The sequence below is a fragment of the Puntigrus tetrazona genome, chromosome 9 (assembly GCF_018831695.1).
Source record: "Puntigrus tetrazona isolate hp1 chromosome 9, ASM1883169v1, whole genome shotgun sequence".
In the NCBI taxonomy this organism is placed as follows: Eukaryota; Metazoa; Chordata; class Actinopteri; order Cypriniformes; family Cyprinidae; genus Puntigrus; species Puntigrus tetrazona.
This window is the reverse complement of record NC_056707.1, coordinates 8,801,096-8,824,512: the sequence shown is the minus strand read 5'-3', so window position 1 is coordinate 8,824,512 and position 23,417 is coordinate 8,801,096. Positions and strand designations below refer to the sequence as shown.

General features: G+C 37.6%; 1 protein-coding gene across 1 annotated transcript; it reads right to left on the bottom strand.

The window, feature by feature from the left end:
• Positions 1-121: 121 nt before the first annotated feature.
• Positions 122-23,216, bottom strand: itgav (integrin, alpha V). The gene is made up of 30 exons (XM_043248053.1): positions 22,759-23,216; positions 21,992-22,128; positions 19,108-19,199; positions 18,649-18,763; positions 18,258-18,319; positions 17,484-17,529; positions 16,010-16,132; positions 15,816-15,860; positions 15,429-15,472; positions 15,277-15,333; positions 14,657-14,709; positions 10,839-11,044; positions 10,363-10,554; positions 10,200-10,245; positions 9,466-9,573; positions 9,181-9,236; positions 7,839-7,993; positions 7,128-7,265; positions 6,034-6,101; positions 5,788-5,935; positions 5,238-5,330; positions 5,015-5,094; positions 4,488-4,568; positions 4,112-4,217; positions 3,848-4,006; positions 3,470-3,595; positions 2,841-2,954; positions 2,627-2,734; positions 1,945-2,064; positions 122-1,698 (listed from the first exon to the last, which is right to left on the bottom strand). The coding sequence occupies exons 1-30, from the start codon at positions 22,923-22,925 to the stop codon at positions 1,600-1,602; spliced, it is 3,144 nt and encodes a 1,047-aa protein (XP_043103988.1). The 5' UTR covers positions 22,926-23,216; the 3' UTR covers positions 122-1,599.
• Between the last annotated feature and the right edge of the window lie 201 nt (positions 23,217-23,417).

Here is a 23,417-nt window from a genome sequence, read left to right as displayed (position 1 = left end):
GTTATTCATCAACCAGATAAACATATTCAGTGAGTTCAACTTCATCACTGTAGATAAGAAAACGGTGTTATGATAACAGCACCTTTGCACAGCAAAAATTACCAAGAAAGAAAAACGCGACTACATCAGTATATTTGTTTATTGAATTACAGAAGCATTAACCACATTTTGCTAAACAAAACCGTGGGGGGAAAAAAAGGAAAGGAAAGTCAAAAAATAAAGTCAAGACAGTCAGTGATCATTTTTAGACACGGGAGATTCTCAAAAATACATATTTTTGTTGCTATAATTATGTTCTATAATTTTGTACAAACTTTACATACAAATTAATATATTCTGGATCATTTTATTTGTGGAAAAAGCATAATTTTGTTTGAATTATAAATGTATACAATTTTTCAACATACCTATGGCAACCCAATATGGGTAAATTCATATGGGCAGCAGCATTACTATAATACAGCAACGGAAGAAATCCAGGCTTTTCTTGCTTTTGTGTTTTTTTTCAGTGTTAAGGGTTATGTATTTCAGTATATCCGAAGTCAAAATTAAGACCAGTGACTATGAACCGCAACCTTCAATCTATAAAATCATTAATTAAATAATTGTTTTAATATAAACAGTTTTAAAATGGTGTTATGGATTCTAGCCTCAGTTTAAAACGTTTAATGTTTTTCCAAACCGGTCTATTGTATCTGTATCAATTAATATTAATCAGGATAAATCACACAGTCGACATGTATTTGGGTAAAGAGCTCATTAAAAAAATAGAAAGTGTTTTCATCTATAAAAAATACTTTTGACCAAGAAAAATATTAAACCAAAAGGTGAGTTAAAACATTATAATAAAAGGTGCTCTGTCCATAAGGGGTGGTTTTCAAAATATAAAAACGTTACCATTTTATTGCGCAAAGATATTATTTTTTTTTATAATACAAATTCAACCAAATGCTCTAAATATCACAGACACAACCCTGCTCTAAAACAACGTGTTTACAGTAGACGAACAAGAATATTTTCTCAAAATAATACACCTTATGCCCAAATAAGAAATCAAATCCCAACAGCTGAAATAACTGCAAAGAAAACAGGTAAGAACTGAAAGTCCAAAGTCCTACAGAAATCCCCCGAACAGCAGAGCGGTGATAAACAACGGACCTAAGGTTTCTCCCACAGAAGAAGCAGAACCAGCAAACTAATCATGCGCCAAGCTACCTCACATCTTTCCAGATAAAATCATGATCTCATTTTCTATCAACTTTATTTTTGTTACTTGTAAACAATATGTAACGTGTTATGATTTTAATGCGTTATTATTCTCTATACCCAAAAATCGAATCTCGTCTTAAGACTCAGTGCAGTTTAAGAAGGACAGGAACGCAGGGGAAATGGGGCTGGCACAGGGCTTTAGTCCTGTTCAAACCACCTCGCCCGTGTACCTTTAAAACGCCTCCGTCTCGTGTTCAGGACTGTGTGGATGAATAAATGCTGACCTGCTAATAAAGACCAAGGATGCGTTGCCCTCTCATCAGCACTTCCCTAAATCAGGCACACTCCCGCTGATGAGGCATTACTGATAGAGGAGTGAAGATGAAGAGCTCAGGCTTCTGTGTTTCTGTCTCCGTTCTCCTGAGGCTGAAGCTGCTCTTTCTCTATGCTGTCGTCCTGGGGCGGCCGCAGACGATTAAAGAAGCCCAGCTGAGGCGGAGAGAAATCAATAGGGAACCGGTCAACCATATTCGTACGGATACTTCAAAAACCAAAACTTTTCACAAAAACCCTGCGACTGTTCAAGCAATGAACGTTAAAGCACACCACTAAGAGAGATTGTTTTTATTCACATAAATTGAGAAAGCAATGGAAATGCAAGCTAAAAACATAAAAAGGCAAAATAATATTTGTAATATTCTAAAAGTTATTTAGCTAAAGTTAACAGCTGTTCACCTTATACATGACAAAGATGAGCAGAGCCAGAAGCAGAAGTCCGGCCAGGACGGCCAGAGCCACCACCCATCCTGGGACAGGCTGAGGGTTCTCGGAATTCCAGATCACCTTCAGAGAGGCCTGCAGGACAGAGAGCTGGGATCATGACACTGGCGTCATACTACCCTCAGCCGTCATGAGTGAAGACATAAAATACACAAATGTGTTCTTTTTCTTCTTTATATATATATATATATGAGAAGAGTCAAAAACGTATATATATATATTTTATATACTCTTCTCAAAAACGTATATATATATATATATATATATATATTAACATATATATATATCTCTAAAAAATAATAATGCTATGGCCATAATTCTAATCTGAAATGTGTGTTTTGGTCAGATTCTGGGCCTGAATTGCAGAACGCATTTCAACCACTAGCCAGCAATATTACATTCTGCACCTTTAATATGTATAATTCAGCCACTTCCAGTGTATTGGCGTCAAGGAATCATGTTTATATTGTTTTTTTTTCTTAAAAATAATCCTATAGCCATTACATGGAGGAATGCCTTTGTTTTTATATCTAACATACTGCACCTTTGAAATATTGGTTAACCGTTTCGCTTTCTTTCTGACCCAAGAAAATCCAAGAACAAGATCCCCTTTGCACCAATGATTATAGGAACTTACCGATGTTGCGCTGGCTGGGAGCTCAGGATTCAGATTTTTATATGGCATCTCTATGACACTGAAAGAGGCTGAGGATCGAACACTGTACGATTTGTTTTGACTTTCAGCCTGGAAAGAAAGAAAACCTTCTGTGTTTTAAATGTATTAGTATTTGTGCAGTGAAAACAGGATGTTAAAAATCCTCTTTAAGGCTTTGCAAATGAACTGTTTTTACCTTGAGAAACGTGCCCACGGCGAGTCTAGAGTAAATAAATAGAATGGCACTCTGGCCTTTCTCCAGCCGGCCGACCCAACACTTTATCTCCTGACACTCTGCATTCACACAATCCTGTGGAAACACACAAACCACTGTACATGCATTCACGCATACTGGGGGAAACTGCACCTACTCATGGGCAGAAGGGTTAAATGTTTTGATGCTGTAATAAACATAAGTTAAATTCATTAAATGTACACAACTGTTGAAAGGTTCGTGGTCTGTATTTTATTTTTTTTTTTTACAAATACGTTTATTTAGCAAGAAATGGTCAAAAGCGATACAAGAGTCAAGACGTTTACGTCACAAAAGTTCTCTTTTGAACTTTATATTTATAAAAGAAGAAATTCGGCTTTACCATTACAAAAATGAACTGCATTTTAAAATATGTTCAAATAGAAAACTGCTATTTTAAATTGTAATAATATTACGTTTCTGCCTTGGTGAGCATAGGAAACATCTTTCAAGAATATGAAACAAAAAGTCACTGAACACTAGCGTGTCTGTTTCAAATTCAATTCAAAACTGTTCCAAGTACTTCACAAACATTGGTGGCTGTAAACTGGGTGTTAAAGCTGTGAACACACCAGAATCTCCAGGTTCTCTTCCCCTTGTTTGTCCTCCAGGTCTCTGCGGTGGACGCTGTGTCTGTTCCTCCCCTCAGCACTGTCTCCGCTGGCAGACGTCTCATTTTTGTCAATAAATTTGGGATTCTAAGTAAAAAAAAAAGCATGGGTTTATCCCTGAAATATAAGACAAGATCCTAAATGCGACCAATTTTTTTAAAAGTTTAAAAACTTGTTTGTCCACACTGTTAAAATGCTATTTGTTGGATGCTACAAAACGTCAGATCATGATGTTTAACACAGCTTGTGTGGACTGAAGTGAGTTTTTGGGTTATATTTACACCGATCTTTAACAACAGTCTCATGTATGCTTTCACGATTCAATTGTGGGATACATACGGTGACATTAAGTGGGTTGAGCTCCCTGTTTGAGCTGCAATTCATGTTTCCGTCCACTTCAAACTTGGTGATGTAGAGCAGAGAGCCGTTGCTGAATCTGTACGGCCACTGCACATCCAAAATGGCCTTACTGAAAGTACTGGGGCCCGTGTTCCTCAGCTAGAAGAATAGGGAATAGCAGAAAGGAACAAAATCCTAAATTATGCACCGCCGAAGCTGTAATGTTAAATGTCTTCGAACAATGATCTTTGCAGCCTTTTCTACCTCATAGATGTGCTGTACAAGCGGTCCAATGTCATCCTCTAGAATAGGATTCTCTTTTGGCTGCCAGTTAGCGATAGGTAAAAACACCTGCTCTGGAGCAGACACCCTACACAGGATAGAGCAGATGAATTTGCACTAAAGATCGTGTCTAGTAACCACTAGACACAATAACAACGCTTTCATCATTCAGGTTTTTATTAGCATATTCAATCCATACTGGATCATTATATTACTTTCTTGATTCACATTCTTGGTCATACTCATTCTAAAATGTCATAACTTGTTGCAACTTTAAAGTAAAATGTGTTTCATTTCATGCTGATTTTAAAACACTTGTCACACAATTTTAACAGAACTAGAATTTAAATGATCATACCCTCTTAATTTCACTTTGGCCAGCACAGCAAGCTTTGTGACAACAGAGACCAAATTGCTGGTATTGTTGAACTGATTTGAGCTGGAAACAGAAGGGAAGTATTAATTTTCCAACAGGTGGTGCTGATGTTTTAAAAATGACAGACAAAACATAATAAATGTTACTAATGGACCGCTTTTTTATGTTTTAATGATGCACTACAAAATACAAAAAAAAGGGTGTAAGGAAGGAGTGAGAGACAGGAAGCGAAGCAGGATGTTCACACAGAGATAAAAAAAAGAGCAGTTCCCTATAATTAACACTCAAGAAACCTGGTAGGAAACTGTAGCATTAGAAGCAAACACTGTCTGCATTTTGACTGGTTTAAATGAAAAGACAGTGAAAATATACTTCTTGAGCATCTTTGCTTTACATGTTCTAATGGCCCTCCTCGGGTTACTGATGGCCCAGCAAAACTATTCTAATTAACACTGCGCAAGAAAATCTATCAACTGTATTACTGTAATAGCAAGCGTGAATTAACATACCTCTGTATCTGCAAGTTAAACTTGACTTCTGTATCCTGTTCAGAGAGCTGGTGAACGCTGAAGCGCAGTCCTGCTGTTATCTACACAAACAACGCAATTTCACAGAAAAATATGAAATTAAATAGCTTATGTATGTTACAATTAGCTAAATTAAAAAAAAAAAAAAAAAACACACAAATAAATATGCAGACACTTCCACTAGTGTGGAAAGACTGTTGGTCACCTTGGTTCCTCCTTTCATTGGGTTTCCAAGATCACAAACCATCAATCTGGTCTGGTTCTCTTTCTTGAAGGCACAGGACAGTCTAGACAATACCTGAGATATAGAAATAACATATGGACCGTCAAACAAAAGTATTTTTAATTTATTACTGCCTTAATGAGGAAATGCAGTCATGCATTTTTAAGGGGTCCATGATACAGTGTAATTATATATTTAAATACAGAGTCATATTTATTAACATTTATTAGGGTTAGGATCAGGATTTGGCTTAGCATTGCATGCTACTTGCATGTAATTATGCACAATTTGTTGTTATTATAATATTAAGTAACTTGTAACAAGGACACAGTAAAATAAAGAATTACAAGCAATTCTTTCCAAAGTGCTTTGCTTGTGTTTGCAAATGGAGCATCAAGTTACCAGATACTGTCCCTAGAGTTGAACTGTTCTTAAACCTGGACCATCTGTTAAATCAGCTCTTTTAATACAACAGTAATTGTCTTGTAACAGGCCACAGTTGGGATGACGGTTTCGGTGGGTCACTGCTCACCTCACTGTTACGCACAACCCCAATGAAGTCTGCCTGAGAAGGCAGAGTAACGGTAAGGTCGGCCTCATACGCCCCCTCTCCTCCATTCTCTGCTGTGACCTCTAAGGTCAGGGGGTTATCGTCACCTATGTAGATCTCTTTCTGGTCACTGGAGCGCAGAACAACATCAAAAGCACCAGGTTAGTCTTCAGCTCCACAATCAGACAATGCAATGGAATTTAAGGCTGAGCTTAACCGATGACTCACCTCACAACAGACAGTTTTAAGTCTGGCTTGCAAATATTGTCTTCGCCACAATCCAGGAGTATGTGGGCCTAGAAAAATATAGGGGATCATAGAAAAATAAGGTTTTTTTTATCCAATGCTGTTTAATGTTAATTGTCCATGTAAAGTAAAAAAATGGTTAGTAGAACATTTGATCTTTTTAGAAGCTTCTGCACAATGTAATGTCTCATTCAGGGTTCCCAGACCAATTAATTTTACCCAGTAGTTTGTGATAAACTAGAAAAAAAGCGAACTAAAGTTAAACAATTTAAGTGAATTCAAAAATATATATATATATTTAGACGAAAGGTTTTCTCACATAGAAAAATATTCCAGATTCCATAAAAAAAGCACATATTAGGATTTTAATTATTTCCATGGCTTTTCTGAATGTGGAAAGCATTACAAAATTCCCTGCTATTTTTAGTTTGTCCAGATCCATGGGAAAAGAGTTTATCTCAACAGTGTCAGCCATGTACGCAGTGTAAACCACGTTCATCTATTCCATCATCATCCTTTCCTACAGATGCTGAGATCTTTCCGAAATACATGAAAGATTTAACTCAGCCCATGACAGCCCCACCCAATGAGCAAACAGAGGCCTCATTCATACCGCTCAAAAGTCTGAGGTCAGGAAGATTGTCTTTGACAGAAATGTATACTTTATTATCTATTAAAATAATGTGATAAATGCATAAAAAGATTCTGTATTTTTTTTAATGATACAGATATAATAATGATAATGATAATATTTTTTAATATTAGTTTTCACAAAAATATTAAGCAGTTTTCATCCCAAATCAGCATATTACAATGATTTCTGAAGGATCATGTGACACTGAAGACTGGAGTAATAATGCTAAGAATTTAACTTTGCCATCACGGGAATAGATTACATTTCAAAATATGTTAAAATAGAAAATAGTTATTTTGAATTTTAATACAATTTCTCAATACACTGTTATTTCCTGTATTTTTATTACACAAATGCAGCATAGGTAAGCATAAGAGAAGAAAAAAAAAAGACAGACTTTTGGAAAGCAGTGTAGAGGTCTAATTTGGGGAAACAGCTGTACCTGTTTGGTGATGTTTGTAGGTGTAGACTGGTCGAGGATGGGCAACAGGCCACTCTTATCTGCAGCTGCGTTGTAATTCAAGCTGTACTCCATAAAAACAGAAATGGGTGTGATCTTATCCCTAAATTCTGAGTCATCCTGTTAAGAGAAAAAGAGAGAATGAGAGAGGAAAAGAGAAAGAGAGAGAGAGAGAGAGAGAGAGAGACAAAAGTGTTTGGAGAGAGAAATGGGGCCTCTAGTTGAATGAGCTCAAGCCTGGGGAATTTCAGTACAGCTTACAATCTCTACAACATGCTCTTTTATGTCCAGGAAAGAGCGCTTTGGCTTTCCAGGTCAAATCCTTCTTTAGCTCTGTAACGCATTGTTCCTTTTTGAAAACAAAATAACAACATATTCCAGTGCCAAACATCTGGGCTATCTGCCACTACAGCTTTAAGCACAGAGCAAACACATATTTGATGACCTAAAGCCATGAGCACTTCTCCAGTTCCAAGTAAAACAAAAGTACACTAAACTTTTCACAGCCCAGTGCTGGCATGGTCAACAGAAGTGAATGAGTTACGCGTGTTCTTGCATCTCAACTGGTAGAGCATTACATCAGAAACACTTAGGTCACCGGTTTGACTTCCTATATCATATATACCTGGCAAAGCACTGCAAATTGCTTTAAATAAAAACATTTGTCAAATGAATAAGTGTGAATGGACTCACTATTAAATAAGCCTGAAGCTCCTCGCAGGCTGGTGCTTGGTTGTTGGAGACGGTCATGTTCTTTGAATACTGAGACATCTTGTTATGGAGGAACATCACCCGTTTGATGGCTCCCTTGTGCTTGAGACGGTCCAGGGTCAGATCCACTTGGAAATCTGTGAATGAAAGGCCACATTTACATTTCAATTATAAAAGTAGAGAAACACACACAGTAAGGCAAAGCCCTAAATTCAGAAGGAATGAGAGAGTTATTTACATTCTTCACATAAAAAGAGTTTCTCCTTTAAATGAAAGAGGCAATTTAAAGAAAACAAGCTAAAGAAATATAATCTGCAAAAGAAACTGTTTAGAACACAAGCTGTCAACCCTGAAACCTTTAAACAGTTATACCCCTGAATTTCTGTAAGCATTTAGACGCTTTAAAGCTCTGGTTCAGTGTGTCTGGAGCAACCTGAGGTTAACGATTTTGCTCAAAAGACACGATGGTTATGGCTCTTAGAGTTTCACTATGGACATTTTGGTTACAAGCACAGATATATAAACACAGCTGCACGTAAAGGTGACATATGAGAACTAGACTTTGAAAATATACTTCGTAAAACGTAAAACATTCTCCTTAAAGGAGCAGTCCACCCATGTCATTCCAAACCTGTATGACTTATTCTTTTGAGTAAGACCAACGTGATTTAAAAGTGACTAAAGTATATTGGAAACACTTATTATTAGAAATAAAAAAAAAAATGTTATCATGGTCTCTTCTGAAAAATATACTGTTGAATAAAATAACTAACCTGTAAACAGAAATAAATTTAAAAAAACATTTCAACAGTAGTATATTCATACCTACTACACGTCCTTCTCAAAACATAACTAAACTGACAGTTTATGCGTTTCAGCTGTGAGTGGCAGATCCATTTATGACAGAACTTGCACCATACACACATCCGCAACTTAAGCTTGCTTAACAGTAGCCATTAGCTCAACCAGAGCATAGGAGAACTTCAAAGCGAACAGAGAAATAATGAATTGGCATCATGGTCTGTGGTCTATGAACAGTGGGCTGTGAGTCTGGTAGCCATTACACCCCAGACTGTGAGATCCATGTGAAGACTTTGTGAGCGCCGGACGCTGGGCTTTTAACGGCTCTGTACCATACGTCCGGCTCCAAACACACTGATGCCTGACACGTCGAGCTCTAGTTTCCCCCCGCAGCAGTGCTCATAACACACACCGCAACAGCAGGACTCCGTTTACAGCCACCTTGTGCTCCTACTATGTGCAATAATAGGTTCCTCTGCCCTGAATATCATACAATTGCATACATAAAGAAACAAGTACTTACAAAGAGAAGATGGCGCTCCCTTGCCATTTGCCTTCAGACAGTATTTCAAAGTAAAGCTGAGGGAAAGAATTGAGCAGGATTACCATTATTTTCATGATATTCTCAAAGCATAATAGTCAAGACAAGATGCAACTGTGCTTAATCTGAGCACAGCTGTATTACAAACCGTAAGTAAATGATTTCATAATTCTTTGTATGGAAATGACCGTTTTCATTTGATCATGTTGTAGAAACACTCGCATGCAATGTTTGTTTGGTTGAAACTGATGAAAAAGCTTGACTCACCAGGAAACTTTAGTGGTTGTACCAGGCAGGGTACAGCTCTTGTCTTCAGGATTTAAGATCTGTGGACTGATATCCAGTGTAGTGTTCACACTGATGACGGGGCGAGCCCTAGTAAACACAACACAAGCATGTATCATCAGTCTACCAATTCAGACAGGTTCCTTATACTGTAAGGATCATGTAAATGACCTATGTGGATAATTACTCATAACATTGCGTATGCCTAATTCACAGATCCATTAATGAGTAGAGAACTGTAGAACACTAAAGAAGCACTGGTATTAGTATGTGGTTTGTAGCATTACCATGTTCATGATTTAGAATCCCACATAGTATTGTTGTCTCAAAAATCTTCTTCTATTTTGCAGGTCTAGACTATGGACTGGGAAGGGAGTTTCACGTCGTATGTCTAAACTTTTGATCACTGCTTTTTAAAACTCAGAGCTTATTGTGCAATAATGATGAGCTGCCTGTACATTACGGCTTAAAAAGTATGTGTAATACAATGTAAATTTAAGCACGGTGGTCTTTCATGTACAAAAGTAGATGATGGCAAATGTTTCACTGTGACTTTCTTTTAATACATGCTGTAACCGCTTTCACCGAGTTGCACGTAAAACAAATTAAATACTGCTGAATTAAATGAGACCACCTTTAATAGCTTATCCGGCCCTGATCATAAAAGTCAATCAAACGCATGTGTGAGTTTAAAGTGAAGCATAAGCATTCTGTACCTGTACAGAACAGCTTTGTCAGCTCCAAACACCCCAACAATCAGGTCTGTAAGAGGAGATAGTGTGAGAGAAAAAGAAGAAGGGTAAAATAGGAAGTAGCTTTAAATTTTAGCGGTTAATTGCAAAAGATGTAAATGTGTAAAAAAAAAAAATGAAATCTAACCAGGGTATCCATTCTGATCGACATCTGTGCCTCCATTCATGGCGTAGCCAAAGCTAGAAGGCATGGAAGTAGACGCCCATGTTCCTTCCAGAACTTGAGAGGCCACAGGATCGGGCCCCGTGGGACGCCCGTTATGAATGTACACCAGGCCACGGTGGAACTGCCCACCATATGGGGCAGCAATGGCCACATCTGAGGAAAAAAAAAAACAAAGGGATTAAAAATAAAACCCATTTAAAGTTGTGGTTATTGAGTAACTGCTGTGGGCAGCACTGGGTTTTTATTTGCTTGTACAGCCTTTGCACAAAAAGCTCATGAGTCATGATTAGCGTTGCACAAAGAGGCAAAGAAGACAGTGACAACAGCATCAGCACATAACCACAAATGACTACATATGTGCTGTATGTTTGGCAGTCAGTGTTGCAAGCTAGGTTGGGTCCTGAAGGCACATATGTTAAAGAAACACAAAATAGTACCATTATATCCATCCATGTTGAGGTCTCCCAGGCTGCAGATGGAGCTTCCATATCGAGCATAGATCTCAGAACCAGTGAGTTTGATGACATTGTTGAAAGTGAAGCCACCTTTGCCTAGGTAGACATAGACCTGACCCACCTCCCTCAGCTTCCCATCTGAGCCACGGTCCATGAACAGAGGAGCCCCCACCAACAAATCCATCTTCCTGAAGGGGGAAAGAAACAAAAAACAGCACATATTGTGTTTGGGATTTTGCAGTTATTCTTATCAACCTGCAAGAAACAGCTGGAAGATTGTGCTGAATAAATGTCAAATTTCGAAATTCTCTCTCATAAAACAGGGCCTTTCTGAACAAAAATGGTCAACATGTTCAGGCAGATAGCAACTTGTCAGGAAACATAGGGAACTTTATCTTCACTGTTGCGCAACATTCTGATACCAGCTCATTTTTTTAAATAATGCCAGTAAATGTTCTCAAAATATTGCTGTGAATATATTTAGGCTAGGTGTGCCTGGCCCAGAGTCATAAGAAAAAAATTGCTAACCTGAATATAATTTAAAGCTGTGGTTCTCAACTGGCTTCTAAAAAACATTCAATTAAAACTCTTTGGTTTGCGTGAATGCAAACAAACCTCTTTAATTAATCTCATTTTCACACCCTTTTTGTTGTTGCTAAAGAAAATGGACTGACTTGCTAAATAAATCACATGCCCCCTATTCATTTAACCACATTCATACAGTAGGTTAAACCAATGAAATGATTTGTCTTTAATGGGTGGGGGAAAAAAATAATAATTTACTTCAACAAGAAAGTCAGTGCTAGGAAGTAAACAAGAACACTAAATAGATTCATTCAAAACAGTGATTTATTCATGAGCTATATACACACAGATTAGGAATTTATATATTTATATAAATTATTTCTCTTCCCCCGTGCATGCACGCTAGTGTCCTCGTGGGTCCAGGAAGGGTGCGTGAAGGGACTCGCCACGCCGCCAGAGAAGCGCGCTGTCGGACACCGTAGTCCAGGCGAAGACTGCACACGTGTACCGCTGACGGGCCAGGATGAAGAACTGTTTATCCCTTCAAGTCTGCCGACCGGGAAAAAAGCGGAGGAGAAGCTGCTGGAAGAAGCCGCCGACCCTCGAGCCCCAGACCAGAGAGGGGAGCGCGTGCGGCCGCCGGACTCCGCCCCTTACCTGGACCCTTCCCCCTGGAGCACTACCAGACCTGCACTCCCCCTTCAGCACGACGAGGACACCAGGTCCCCCGTTTATTTTGGACACTTTTCCCTGGACACTTTATTTTGTGTATTTTTGTTAATAAAAAGCCTCTCCGAGGCATGACGCCACACCCACTGCGTCTGTCGATGGCTCCTCCCGCCACAATAAATAAATAAATATTATGTGTGTGTGTGTGTATGTAGCTAATTGAAAATTATAATGAAAATAGATTTATCATATGAGCCTTAAGCTGCTCTAATTGACTTCCTGATGATGTCAAGTGATTTAAATGAGTTTCAACATTCCACCTCAGCAACAGATTTAGTTGATTTTTAAAAAAACATCAACAAACATTTGCTGAAGCCTTGAAGTTGATCACTTCAACTCTACAATTTGGTGAGTTTCATCAATTTGTCAAATTTGTAAAGTGTTTCTCAGGCGTCCTCATGAAGCAGCGGCGCTCCAGAAGAAGAAGGGCTCTTCCCAAACACCTGAAGGGATTCTTGGTGAAGACTTCTCTTCAAGAGGCCTGTGAGCTTTCACAGCTGGCTGCTGTAATCAGGTCAGATCACACCTACAGCAGCACCTCTGTCGAAGCTCAGACACCCGACGGACTGGAAGAGCGCTACATGAAGAACGCCGCTGTCCTTCCTGACATCTGTCCTGCACAGTCGGTCTCTTCAGTGGACAAGTGTCTGGAGTCTCTGTGTCAGCAGGAAGAGGCCGTCTCCATCCACGGCCGCTGTGTGCAGGACTACCAGGACATCTACGGCTGTGTGGAGCCCATGATGAAGTCACGGCGCGGTCGACAGCGTCCCTACAGCCTCAAGCTGGGGCTGAAGATCAAGCAGCGCCTGTGGGAGATGCTCCACTGCCCTTCACTGCTGGAGACAGAGTGGCCAGACGGACGCGTCCTGGTCACCGAGAGCTTCACAAACAGCAGGAGCGTCGCTCCACGAATCCATGTGGACGTCAGTGGAGAGCCTTGGCCTGAGCAACACTGAGTCCTCATCGGTGTCACACGGAGCATCACCTGTGTATGTACATACTGTATATACTGTACAAAGTTATAGGGTAAGCTTGTAGAGCAAGTTTTATTTTGTAATCCTATAGTTTATCACATTGCTGTGTGCTTGCTAGGATTTCGGGTGATTGTCAATGCAGTGGTTTGTGGTCCTCAGTTGCTCTCGGTAGGTTTTAGTGCTTTGCTACACGGTCGTCGGGATGTTCTCGGTGTCTCCTTTGCATTTGTCGAGGTTTTCTGTGCGGTTATTAGTGTGTTTCCTGCTGCTGGAGTCCTCCGTTTGGTTTCTCATGCATCTCTGCGTGGTTGATAGGATATCTTGAAGTGGCTGGCTGACATGAGGTTGTTTCAAACAGTCAGGTTAGGGTAGGTTAGGGTCCCTCACACGGTTTGCAGCTTGACGTGCTGTGAGGGCTTGTGTGCGTCAGTGATGCTGAGAGCTACGCCACTGGTACTTCACAACTACCAGAGGGTCACCCATAGTGGACAGGTCTCAGCTGAGATGCCAGACCAAGACAAACCACGTGATCCTGGACGGCAGCATTGGCCTGATGTTCCTGGCAGAGGTCTTGCAGCAACAACATCATATTGCAGGTAAGAAAGGCTGTATAATGCTGTGTAATGTGCTTATTTGTGCATCAATAATCAAAATGTAAGTAAAGGAAATTTTGGGGGCAAATTCCATTCATTCCAAAAAAAAAAAAAAAAAATCCATGCGATTGGGAGGTTTGTGTGAGGGCATGCAGATTCCACTCATGTTTAAGTTGGTCACACAAATTCACTGCAGTGACCAATAGAAAGCTTCTTGGTTTGAAACTGACTTCTGTGTGAGCAAAGCCTCATACAGTACATTGAAATCAAAAGTTAGTAGCTCAAAATTTAAATGATCTATTTAAAATAACAACAAACTAATAAGCCTCTTTTGTTAGTTTCCAGAGCATTTTTATGTGCTTCATGTCCTGAAAAAATTATTTGAATTTTATTTATTTTTATATATGTAAAAATGGGTTTTGTGAATTTTTTTTTTACTTTTTTTATGACTGGGTGGTAAATGGTTGAAACATTTTCGCAAAAAGAAAGTTATGCAAGTTTAAACACTATTAGGTTAGGCAAATAATAAACTATTTAAATTTTTGACTAAAGTATCACTTTAAGTCGAAGCTTGATTTTCTGAAAGCCAGTTTAAGGAATGATCTGCTTTACATCCAACAAAAGCTGAATTAAAAACGCATTGAACATAAAATTGAACAACAACCCATCGGGGTAGAGCAGTTGTAAATAGAAGACACAATTCTAATATTCTAGTTTTTTTTTTTTTTTGGTTCATACGACATTGCAACAATGGCCAGTAGTTGCCCTCTTTACCGTCAATTTAATTATTTTTTTTTCTTTTTTCTTTTGAGATTTAGCATCACAACACCAGGCCATGCCCAACCAGCTGTGAACCACTTATTTAAAGTATCCAATAGTGCATGAATGCACATTCTTACAAGAAAAGTGTCAATAAAATGTACAATAAAACATTGAGAAAAAAAAAAACAACAGTGTGTGAGTGTAAAGCATTACTTACCTGTCATTATTGATGTCAACAACTGCTACAGAATGACCGAAGTAAGCAGCCATCTGGACAGAGAAAAAAAAACAAAAAAACATTAGACATGACTAGACTGGAGCTTTAGACTAAACACTGTTTATACAAACAGTACAAAAATACCGGTCTACATAAAATGTATTGGATATAACATTAAAATCAACCAACATAATGTGAACGATACTACTACTACTACTAATAATATATCATTATCATTACTGGTATTGATGCAGCACCCATGTCCACATAGATTCACTTGAGCTTAAGAAATCTCTGTTAAACTCATGTTGACTTAAGCTTGATTAAATGTTGATGAATCATCACTGCAGCAATCACAATCAGCCAAAAACATCTCTTTTCCCTTCCTGCTCTCGTGTGTTGGTGACAATGCTGTCAATAGCTTCCAGATGTGGGAGTGGATTCAGGACATGAACTTGCCGCTCGTAAAACAAATGTTAAACATAACTGCGGCATGACCACAAAGCACGGGCATGTCAGGTGACCTGCAGGCTGTTCCCAAGCAAGACTGATCATATATGCTTCTACCTAGTCACTTAACACACATCACAATGTCTAACAAACACTTTTGTAACGCTCACCTGTGTGCCTGTGAAATTGTACACAGACTCCATGTTCTTCCCGTTAAAAATGTTGACCTAACAACACAAAACCAGCATGCCGTTTCAAGCAGAGTTGCATCACTTTTATGGCTTCTCGTCAGATTCCTGACCAAAAATAGTATAAAACTCACATAACCGAGAGCCTTCTCCCCTCTAGGAACTCCAGTGACATAATCTAGAGATTCAGGATAAATTAAAATGAGTTGGACACAACAACGCTTTCATTTAGCACAGAGGTTTCTTGATTTCGAAGTAGAAACAAATCAGATTCAAGCAATTCCTGTAATGCACCACTTTAGTTTGCAATATTGCAGGGCTGGTATTTAGAGCAGGTCAGTAATGACAGTTTGTGACAGCTTTGAATTTGTGATGTTAAAAAAAAAAAACACATAACATTGTTATTGACTTAATGTGCCCTTACCAAATAAAAGCATATATTTTTAAAACAGTATCTAACGGATCCCACCTATTCATCATTTCCAAAATATCAACCATATCAAAATGATTAAATATCTTACCATCATCACCATCATCATTAAAATCACCAACGGCCACAGAGTAACCTAACAGTGAACAAATAATCATATTAACATCTGCCCTGCTTTGGCGATTGTTATATTGTTGATATATTCTAATATATCTAGCGGCCCACTGCGAAAAAAAAAATAGCATCTTTAAGAGACATCAAAACAAAAGACGCACACAAGCTTACCCAAATAACTGTCATCATACTGAATTCCGGCTGACTTGGTTGATAACTGGTTACTCAAAGGAATTACAAACTCCTTATTGTATCTGCTGATGACCTCCGTGATGTCATCCGAGATCAGCTGACCTAGAAAGACGAAAAAAGTTAGGAAATCACCAATATAAAACACTCACATGAAATTAAGCGATCTGATAAGAAATTTCATAAATGTTCAGCAGACCAGAAAGATGTACGTGTCGATATATCATGTACACGTAAAACAAGTTTAATAAAAATACTCTAAAGAGTCACATCCTCCTCAGTCATGTGATGTTACTGTAAATATGCTTGTACGTGCATTTTGAGGACTAATCTAGACTCTCTCATCATAAAGTAAATAATGTAAAGTTGTGATGTTAATTTTCGGTAGTGTAACAGGAGCTCAGCTTTCTTAAAATTCTTGAATTTTGTGAAATCAATTAAGTTCCCAGACATTTGTCACCTTTTTGTAGATAAATACAAACGTAAACAACAAAATAAAGACTTTTTTCCCCAAGTATATCCAAGGTTAGCTTAGTTTCATACATTTCTGAAAGCATTTTAAGCATGTTTTATAAATGATCGTGCCATCAGCAGAAGAGAGGCGCTCAGCAGTAAAACCAAAACAGAAAAATGTTCAGCCTGTTCATTTAAATATAATAATAATAAAATATAATAATAACGTATATTAAATACAACTAATCATTAGTTTCTTGTAAATAATTTAAGATAACTGCGTAATCGGTACAATTCCCAACACGTGCCCCACATTTATTGCCTTTTTGTAGCAAAATAATAATTTAGCTAATGAGACAAAGATGATAGCGCAGGAATTCATTCACATAACGCAAACAAGTGCAAATAAGGTCTAACCGAGGTTACTATCAAATAAAGCAATCGCATTCTCTCAGCAGGGTGTATAATCAGCATACCAGCAGAAAAAAAAAAGAGAGACTCAGCAGAAAAAGTTTTCACAAAAGGCTTTTAAACGGAACCTTTAAAAATGATCACTGCTGGTCATGAAATTCACGAAAGATGTGTTAGAGATTAAATGCCTTTCCTGGGAAGAGTGCCTAGCGTGTCCCCACCCTATGAGCTCATAACAGAGCTGAGATGGTAACAACACAACAACTTTCAATGAAACAGGAGGCGCATTTTCACAGGAGACAGCGTATCATTCTGCATTATTTATTGACTCAAAAACATAGCTCGTTCTCCTCCGAGTAGCATTTCTGTGACGGGCGGGGGACCAAAGACATTTGTAAATTTAAACATGCACTGCCATTGTTGTGCAAACATTCACTGGCCTGTTCTGAGTGAATGCTATTATCTGAAGACACAGCAGACGTTCTCTGAGTTACAAAAAAATCCTAACAGAGCACTTTGTTGTTTCCTTTTTCCACTATGCTTTTTTTTCATTTCAAATTTGCAGAGGGATAATAAAAATAATTCAGTTTACCTTGCCAATAAAAGCTTCCTGGTCCTCCAACAACAATCCGGTTCTTCTGAAAGAGAAATAAAAATGTTTTCACACATTCTGTACAAGTCTGAGCACGAATAGGCAGTAGCTTACACAGCAAAAGCTGCTAGTCATATACACATATGAGTCTAAGACAAAATTTAAATGTCCAGACAATTCTATAAATGAAAGTGATTTAATATTAAATGCAAATAAAAATATTAAATGCAAATATTTACATACCTTTAGTAAAAAATAAAGGTCGAAATATGGGTAAAATGCTCTACTCACATTCGGCATAAATAAAAAGTGATGATATTAAATGTTATATTTTAAAATCTAAACTATAATTATATTTTCAGTTTTAAATAAATACATCTAAAATATACTATTTAGTTATTTATTTAGTTTTTAGATAAATTTAAAATATATTATAGTTTAGATTATTACAACTATTATATTTTAGATGACCTAGTGGTCTAAAGGATTTAAAATTACAAGTTATTATTATTATTTATTAGTTATTGTGGGCTTTATTGTGATCCATGAACTGTCTTTTAATGTAACCTAATGATTCTTCTTGTAAATATGCCTGACAATTTATTTTTCTGTATATAAACTACAGTTGCACTGAATGACATTGTGCTAATATCTAATAAGTAAGTATCTAAATAACTAAAACAATTATTTAAAATCAAGTATCCTACATTTTTGGGGGTTAAATGATATAAAATTGTAATAAATATATAAAGGAAATTTCTGTTCATTTAATACCTTCACAAAGTCAGCACTGAAACCCGCTTGACAAAATCCTTGTCCCTCAGGTGTGTTTGAGCCTGATGAAAAATAAATAAATGTTCAGTCATTCATATATTCACTAGAAACAGAAATCATTTTAAGGAAGTCTCAAAATGAATAAAAGATAAAAAAAAAAGGAAGGCAAACTTCAGACAGAGGAACTGTCATAACCACATGCCGACTGGCACAATGTCTGAGGAGAACCTACTAACTCAGACATGTCTTAAAAACCATGAGTGATAAGGAGATGATGCACAATTACAAAATTCCATTAATCTTAGTTAAGGCACTTCTTAGGGAGGCCACTAGACATGACCCAATAAGGGCATGAGCAGCTTGAGGTAAAGAGCTGTGGTCATGTACATACTAGAGCGGCAGGGGGAATATTCCACAATGTTATTGCCTTTCTTCAGGTAACATGTTCCAACAGGCTCTCTCTCTGTTAATCCATACGTGCTCCACTGGTAGAGAGGAGCACACGCCTGGGAAAAAAAAAAAAAAAAAAAATCGATCATTTTCTTTCAGTAAATCAGCTTAGAAACAGCATTTGGGAAAATACCAACTTTAAATCTTATATATTTTTAGTGACAAGTCAACACGGAAAGACGAGATCAAAATACAACATTGCAATAAAGACTACATATTTCCTAACTGACATACTGCCTAATAATCTGGGATTTTTGATGCATATAAAACTGTTTTGCAAATTAAATCTTTTGTTTACAGTGCATAAAACAAAAATGTGATCATCAGTTTTTTTTCCTTTTGGAGCTCTGTACAGTCTTTTTTTCAGAGCGACTTTCACACCCTCTGCAGAAAGACTCACCAGAATATGGTCCCCAGAGGATCGCACAGTAGCTCCAAACCATTGATTTGACTTAAACTCCATTTGCTGTCCTTTGGTATTCTTCCTGTCATCTAGGATAAAACACAACAGGGGAGGGGAGAACAGGAAAGGAGGATATTGAGGGAGGAACGGAAATATAAGTTATCTCAGTTAATTAGAATCATCAGACTGTCATAATCTCCTTTGCAGTGGACTACACTGCTCTTCTCATCACTACAATCTCCTCAAACTACAACTGATTTCAAAAGGTCTGATATGGCAGAATTTAATAAAAGTTGAGTTGGTATGCTGATATGAAACACTCATCTTGTTCGTTACTAAACCATCTGAAGTTCAGTCCAAGGTCAAGAAGAGTGACAGCTGAATCTATTCGTGGCACGTTAGAATTAAACCCTATACATTTCATGCTATTAACATACACAATAAACTGCTAGTGACAGTAATAAAAGGCTCAGAGGGATCATTTTTTTTAAATTTACCATAGTAATTTTTTAGGAAAACGTGGAATTCTGGATTTTAAAAAAAAATTGTAAAAAAAGAAGAAGCTGAGACTACTAAAAGTTTAATTGTAGAAAATATCGAATTAAAGTTTTTATAGTGATTCTTTATTATTTATTAATGATTTAACGCAATGGCTATATTCATGGTAAGATGAAACATCTAAATTTCATAATTCAGTATATATCTCATTTCAAAACAACTACATAATTATTTTTTAAGTATACATATATAAAAACAAAAATGATAAGAACAACTGCATAGAGTCTTTCTACTTAATGCATGACAAAAAAAATGTAATCATGCCATTTCATTCTCTGAATAAAAAAAGTAGCCTAGTATTATTTAAACGTGGACATTCAATTAAAAAATGTTTTATACTAAAAAGAATTTATCTTCCCCTTTCAACAGATAAGAATGAGTCTTGTATGACCAACTCGACACCTCGTATACACAACTCGATCATATTGAGTTTCAATAGCGGCTTTACCTCATACAGTTTCTTATGTATACATTCATTCCTCTCAATTTGCCATTTATTACTAAATGTACCGAGTCAATAAAGATTTAAAGTCATTTTTCAGTGATTCTTCAGAAAAGTCAGTAATTTGTTCATTACAACATTATTCTAACCTTTACATCACTCTTTAGTTCTGTAATATTTACTCTAGGATACAGCATTAATGCTCTTCCAACACTACTTTGCAGTTAAAGGTTTTCCTAGTACCTCCACGATCCTTACACCCACACAGACATAAAACCAAAAAGATATTCCCTCCCTGCGGCCTTGGTTCATCTTAGCCTCAAGACGCCTCAGCTGTTCCTCCGTCTGTGCTTCTGAGCTGGGAATTTCCCAGTGTTTCTCATGGTCAACCGAGTCATACAGCCGGTCAACAACACCCAGGCTTTACTAGAATTAAGCGCATAATTATTGCCAAACAACACAAAGGGGTTGTTAACGGTACAGCAGCTCAATGGAAACACAGTTGTATAACCATGCTGTAACAGCTCAGCACGAGTGTCGTCCCATACAGTGTTTTCCGTCTCATACTTCTGACATTTTTCTCTAATCTAGACTTTTCCAGCTCCTCAAACAGTAATCGTTTCAGGCAGCTCAGAGAACACTTTAGTAAAGCCACGTCAAAAAAAAAAAAAAAAAATGTCAGGACAGTTATGCTTTGGCAGTTGCTCAACAGAAGAATGTTTAAGCTTCTTTCTTGACAATGTAATTGGTAATAAACAAATACAAAGAAACACTAAAGTCCACGAGAACTATACTTTGGCCTTTAAGCTGGCGCGGCGTCTGGTCTAGTTTTAGTGTTTAAAATCTAAAATATCTTGTAGGACTTCGAAAAATACTGCGGCCCCGATAAGTTTCCAGATACTTAAAGTGTTCACACAAAAAAGATTGACAATCCACTAGTTATCATATCATTAAAAATAGCATATAAGCTCAGATGAAACGTCTAAAAATGTGTGCTATTCAAAATGAATAAACATTAAAGCTAACGTAATTTGTCATTAACAACCGTTTCGGTATTTAATTCAAATCAATAAATAGCAATAATATTTCTTTACAAAAGCTATTTTATTAACAACTGAACGTCTAGATTCCATTGGGTTGGATATTTAGCATAAATATGTTTTATTCCACTAATTAATGTTTAATTATATTTTTATATAATTAAAACTTGTCTTCCTCCACCACGGGTGCAAAGCTTCTACGCTGACTATACTCCGTTATTTTTCCAAGAACTTCTTTAAGGGTGAAAAGGACACAAAGAGGAGTAATTCAGTTGTTGGTGAGAACTCTAAGCATACTGAGATAATCCAACTGAAGACCTTTTTGTTTGTCTGGTAGTTCCTCTTCTAGCAATCCAGCTTGGCTGGCAGGGTAAATCAGGGCAGACTAGTATATAACCATCACTGAATGCCAATGAGTTCTGGCACAAAAAAAAACAATGAACAAAGTGCTTTTAGTGTAAAGACTGTGTACATCTGCAAACTAGTTAGTAGGCCAGCATATGAATTTTGTGGCAAAAAAAACCCTTCTTTCTTGCAGTTCATTGCCAAGCATGTGAATTCAAAACATTCTGCAACAACAATCATACAACCCTAGATGAGCTTTGAAATGATCCCAGACTCCCTCGCCTGTTATATTTCCCCCACCTATTGAAAATATTTAGAGCAACGCTGATATATGACCCAATAAATCATTAAAAAGCCACAGGCTATTCAGAAGGTTCTAACAAACCGATCCTAGCATGCAATGCGAATCAACAGACTGACAGAAAAAGCTTTAAATAACAGCATGGTGGAGCAAAGACTGCACTACGGTGGCTGAAAACACAGTGCTGCATCTTACCAGAGCTGTCAAACTGAATCTGGGTGCATGAGCCACTTTTATGCCAGGGACAGCTGAAGACGGCGCCCCTCTCAGTGACTGTCGACGGGGTTTGATCAGAGGTGTTTGCCCTGGGTGCGCCAACCAGTATATTTAACCTGAAAGCACAGGGTAAAATGTGTCATTTGTTTCTGTTAAACACTTAGACACAATAATATTATATATACCAGCAGGAGCTGAAACAAGGAAATCTGTCATTGTAATTGAATAGTATTGAATAAAGAAAAAAAAAAAAAAAAAAAAGATATTTACTGCAATGAAAATTGTTGTTAGTATTATATTTTGATTACCTTTAACAATATTCATATAAACAGAGAAGTCTATATATTTTTAATAACTACATTTTTAAATAACAAAAAAACTAGCTAACAATAAAATAACAGAAAAATATATATACATACACACATATATACATATATACATACACAATATATATATAACATCTGTGTATGTATAATTTCTACAAAATTTACAATAAAAGCTATTTAAGATAATAGTTTAACATGTATTAAACACAACACCAAATATATCAAATGTATACATGGCGTTCATATAACATTTCTACAGAAAATAGCGTACTTATTCAACATCGTTAAATTTAATAAACGTATCTTTTAGAAATCGCGTGCATATTTAAAGAGAATCAATCTTTCTCAAAAAAAATGCTGCAGGCCTGTATGATATCCAAACCAGCGCCTCGCTGGTTTACAAAAACTAAATTTACTCACTGTTTGCTATCAGGATTGAAGAAATCCACAGAAAATCCAAAGTAACTTCCTGGAGGTCCAGCGAAAACCGTGGGTTTGCTAACGTCCAGGTTAAAAGAAAGTGCATGTTCGAAGTAGAAAAGAGTCGCTAGAACCCAAATCCAACAACAGACGAGATGCTTGGCCATGTTTCGTATCTCGGTGTGCTGTGAGAGTGGATAGAGATCTGTTTGTGGGTGGACGTCTGGATCAGCAGCACATATGATCTCCACTGACTCCGCACTCCATAACAACACAAACACGGCGGCGCTCGCGCTAACTATTCCGCGGAGATGACCGTTACATTATTCCAGGCGGGCCGCTGCATAAAAACGCATCCGTTTCCAGCCCGACCCGTGAAAGTCTAAAAGTAGGACACGGCACTGATGCAGCGTCCTGCTCGTACGGAGCCGCGGGACGTCCCACCGTACAGGAAGTGAAAATGGACCAGCCCGCTGAGACGTCACGCTGACGTCACGGGAAACTTCCGCCTTCCCCGGCGGAGTGACATACATGGGCATGAGTGAACTAGTGCGCTCTTTGAACGATCACTTTGTTTCCAGACGAGAGGAATTTTTGATATATGTTGCGATGTACTGGTGAAACCGCGCCACACTGGATGTGGGATAGCTCAGGCAACA

Coding starts and splice junctions, on each gene's coding strand:
- itgav (XM_043248053.1), bottom strand. CDS start 22,925: ATGGCCAAGCATCTCGTCTGTTGTTGGATTTGGGTTCTAGCGACTCTT. Junction 18,320..18,648: donor ATATTCCCCCTGCCGCTCTA/GTATGTACATGA, acceptor ATTTTTCATCAG/GCTCAAACACACCTGAGGGA. Junction 7,994..9,180: donor GGGAGCGCCATCTTCTCTTT/GTAAGTACTTGT, acceptor TTTCATTCACAG/ATTTCCAAGTGGATCTGACC.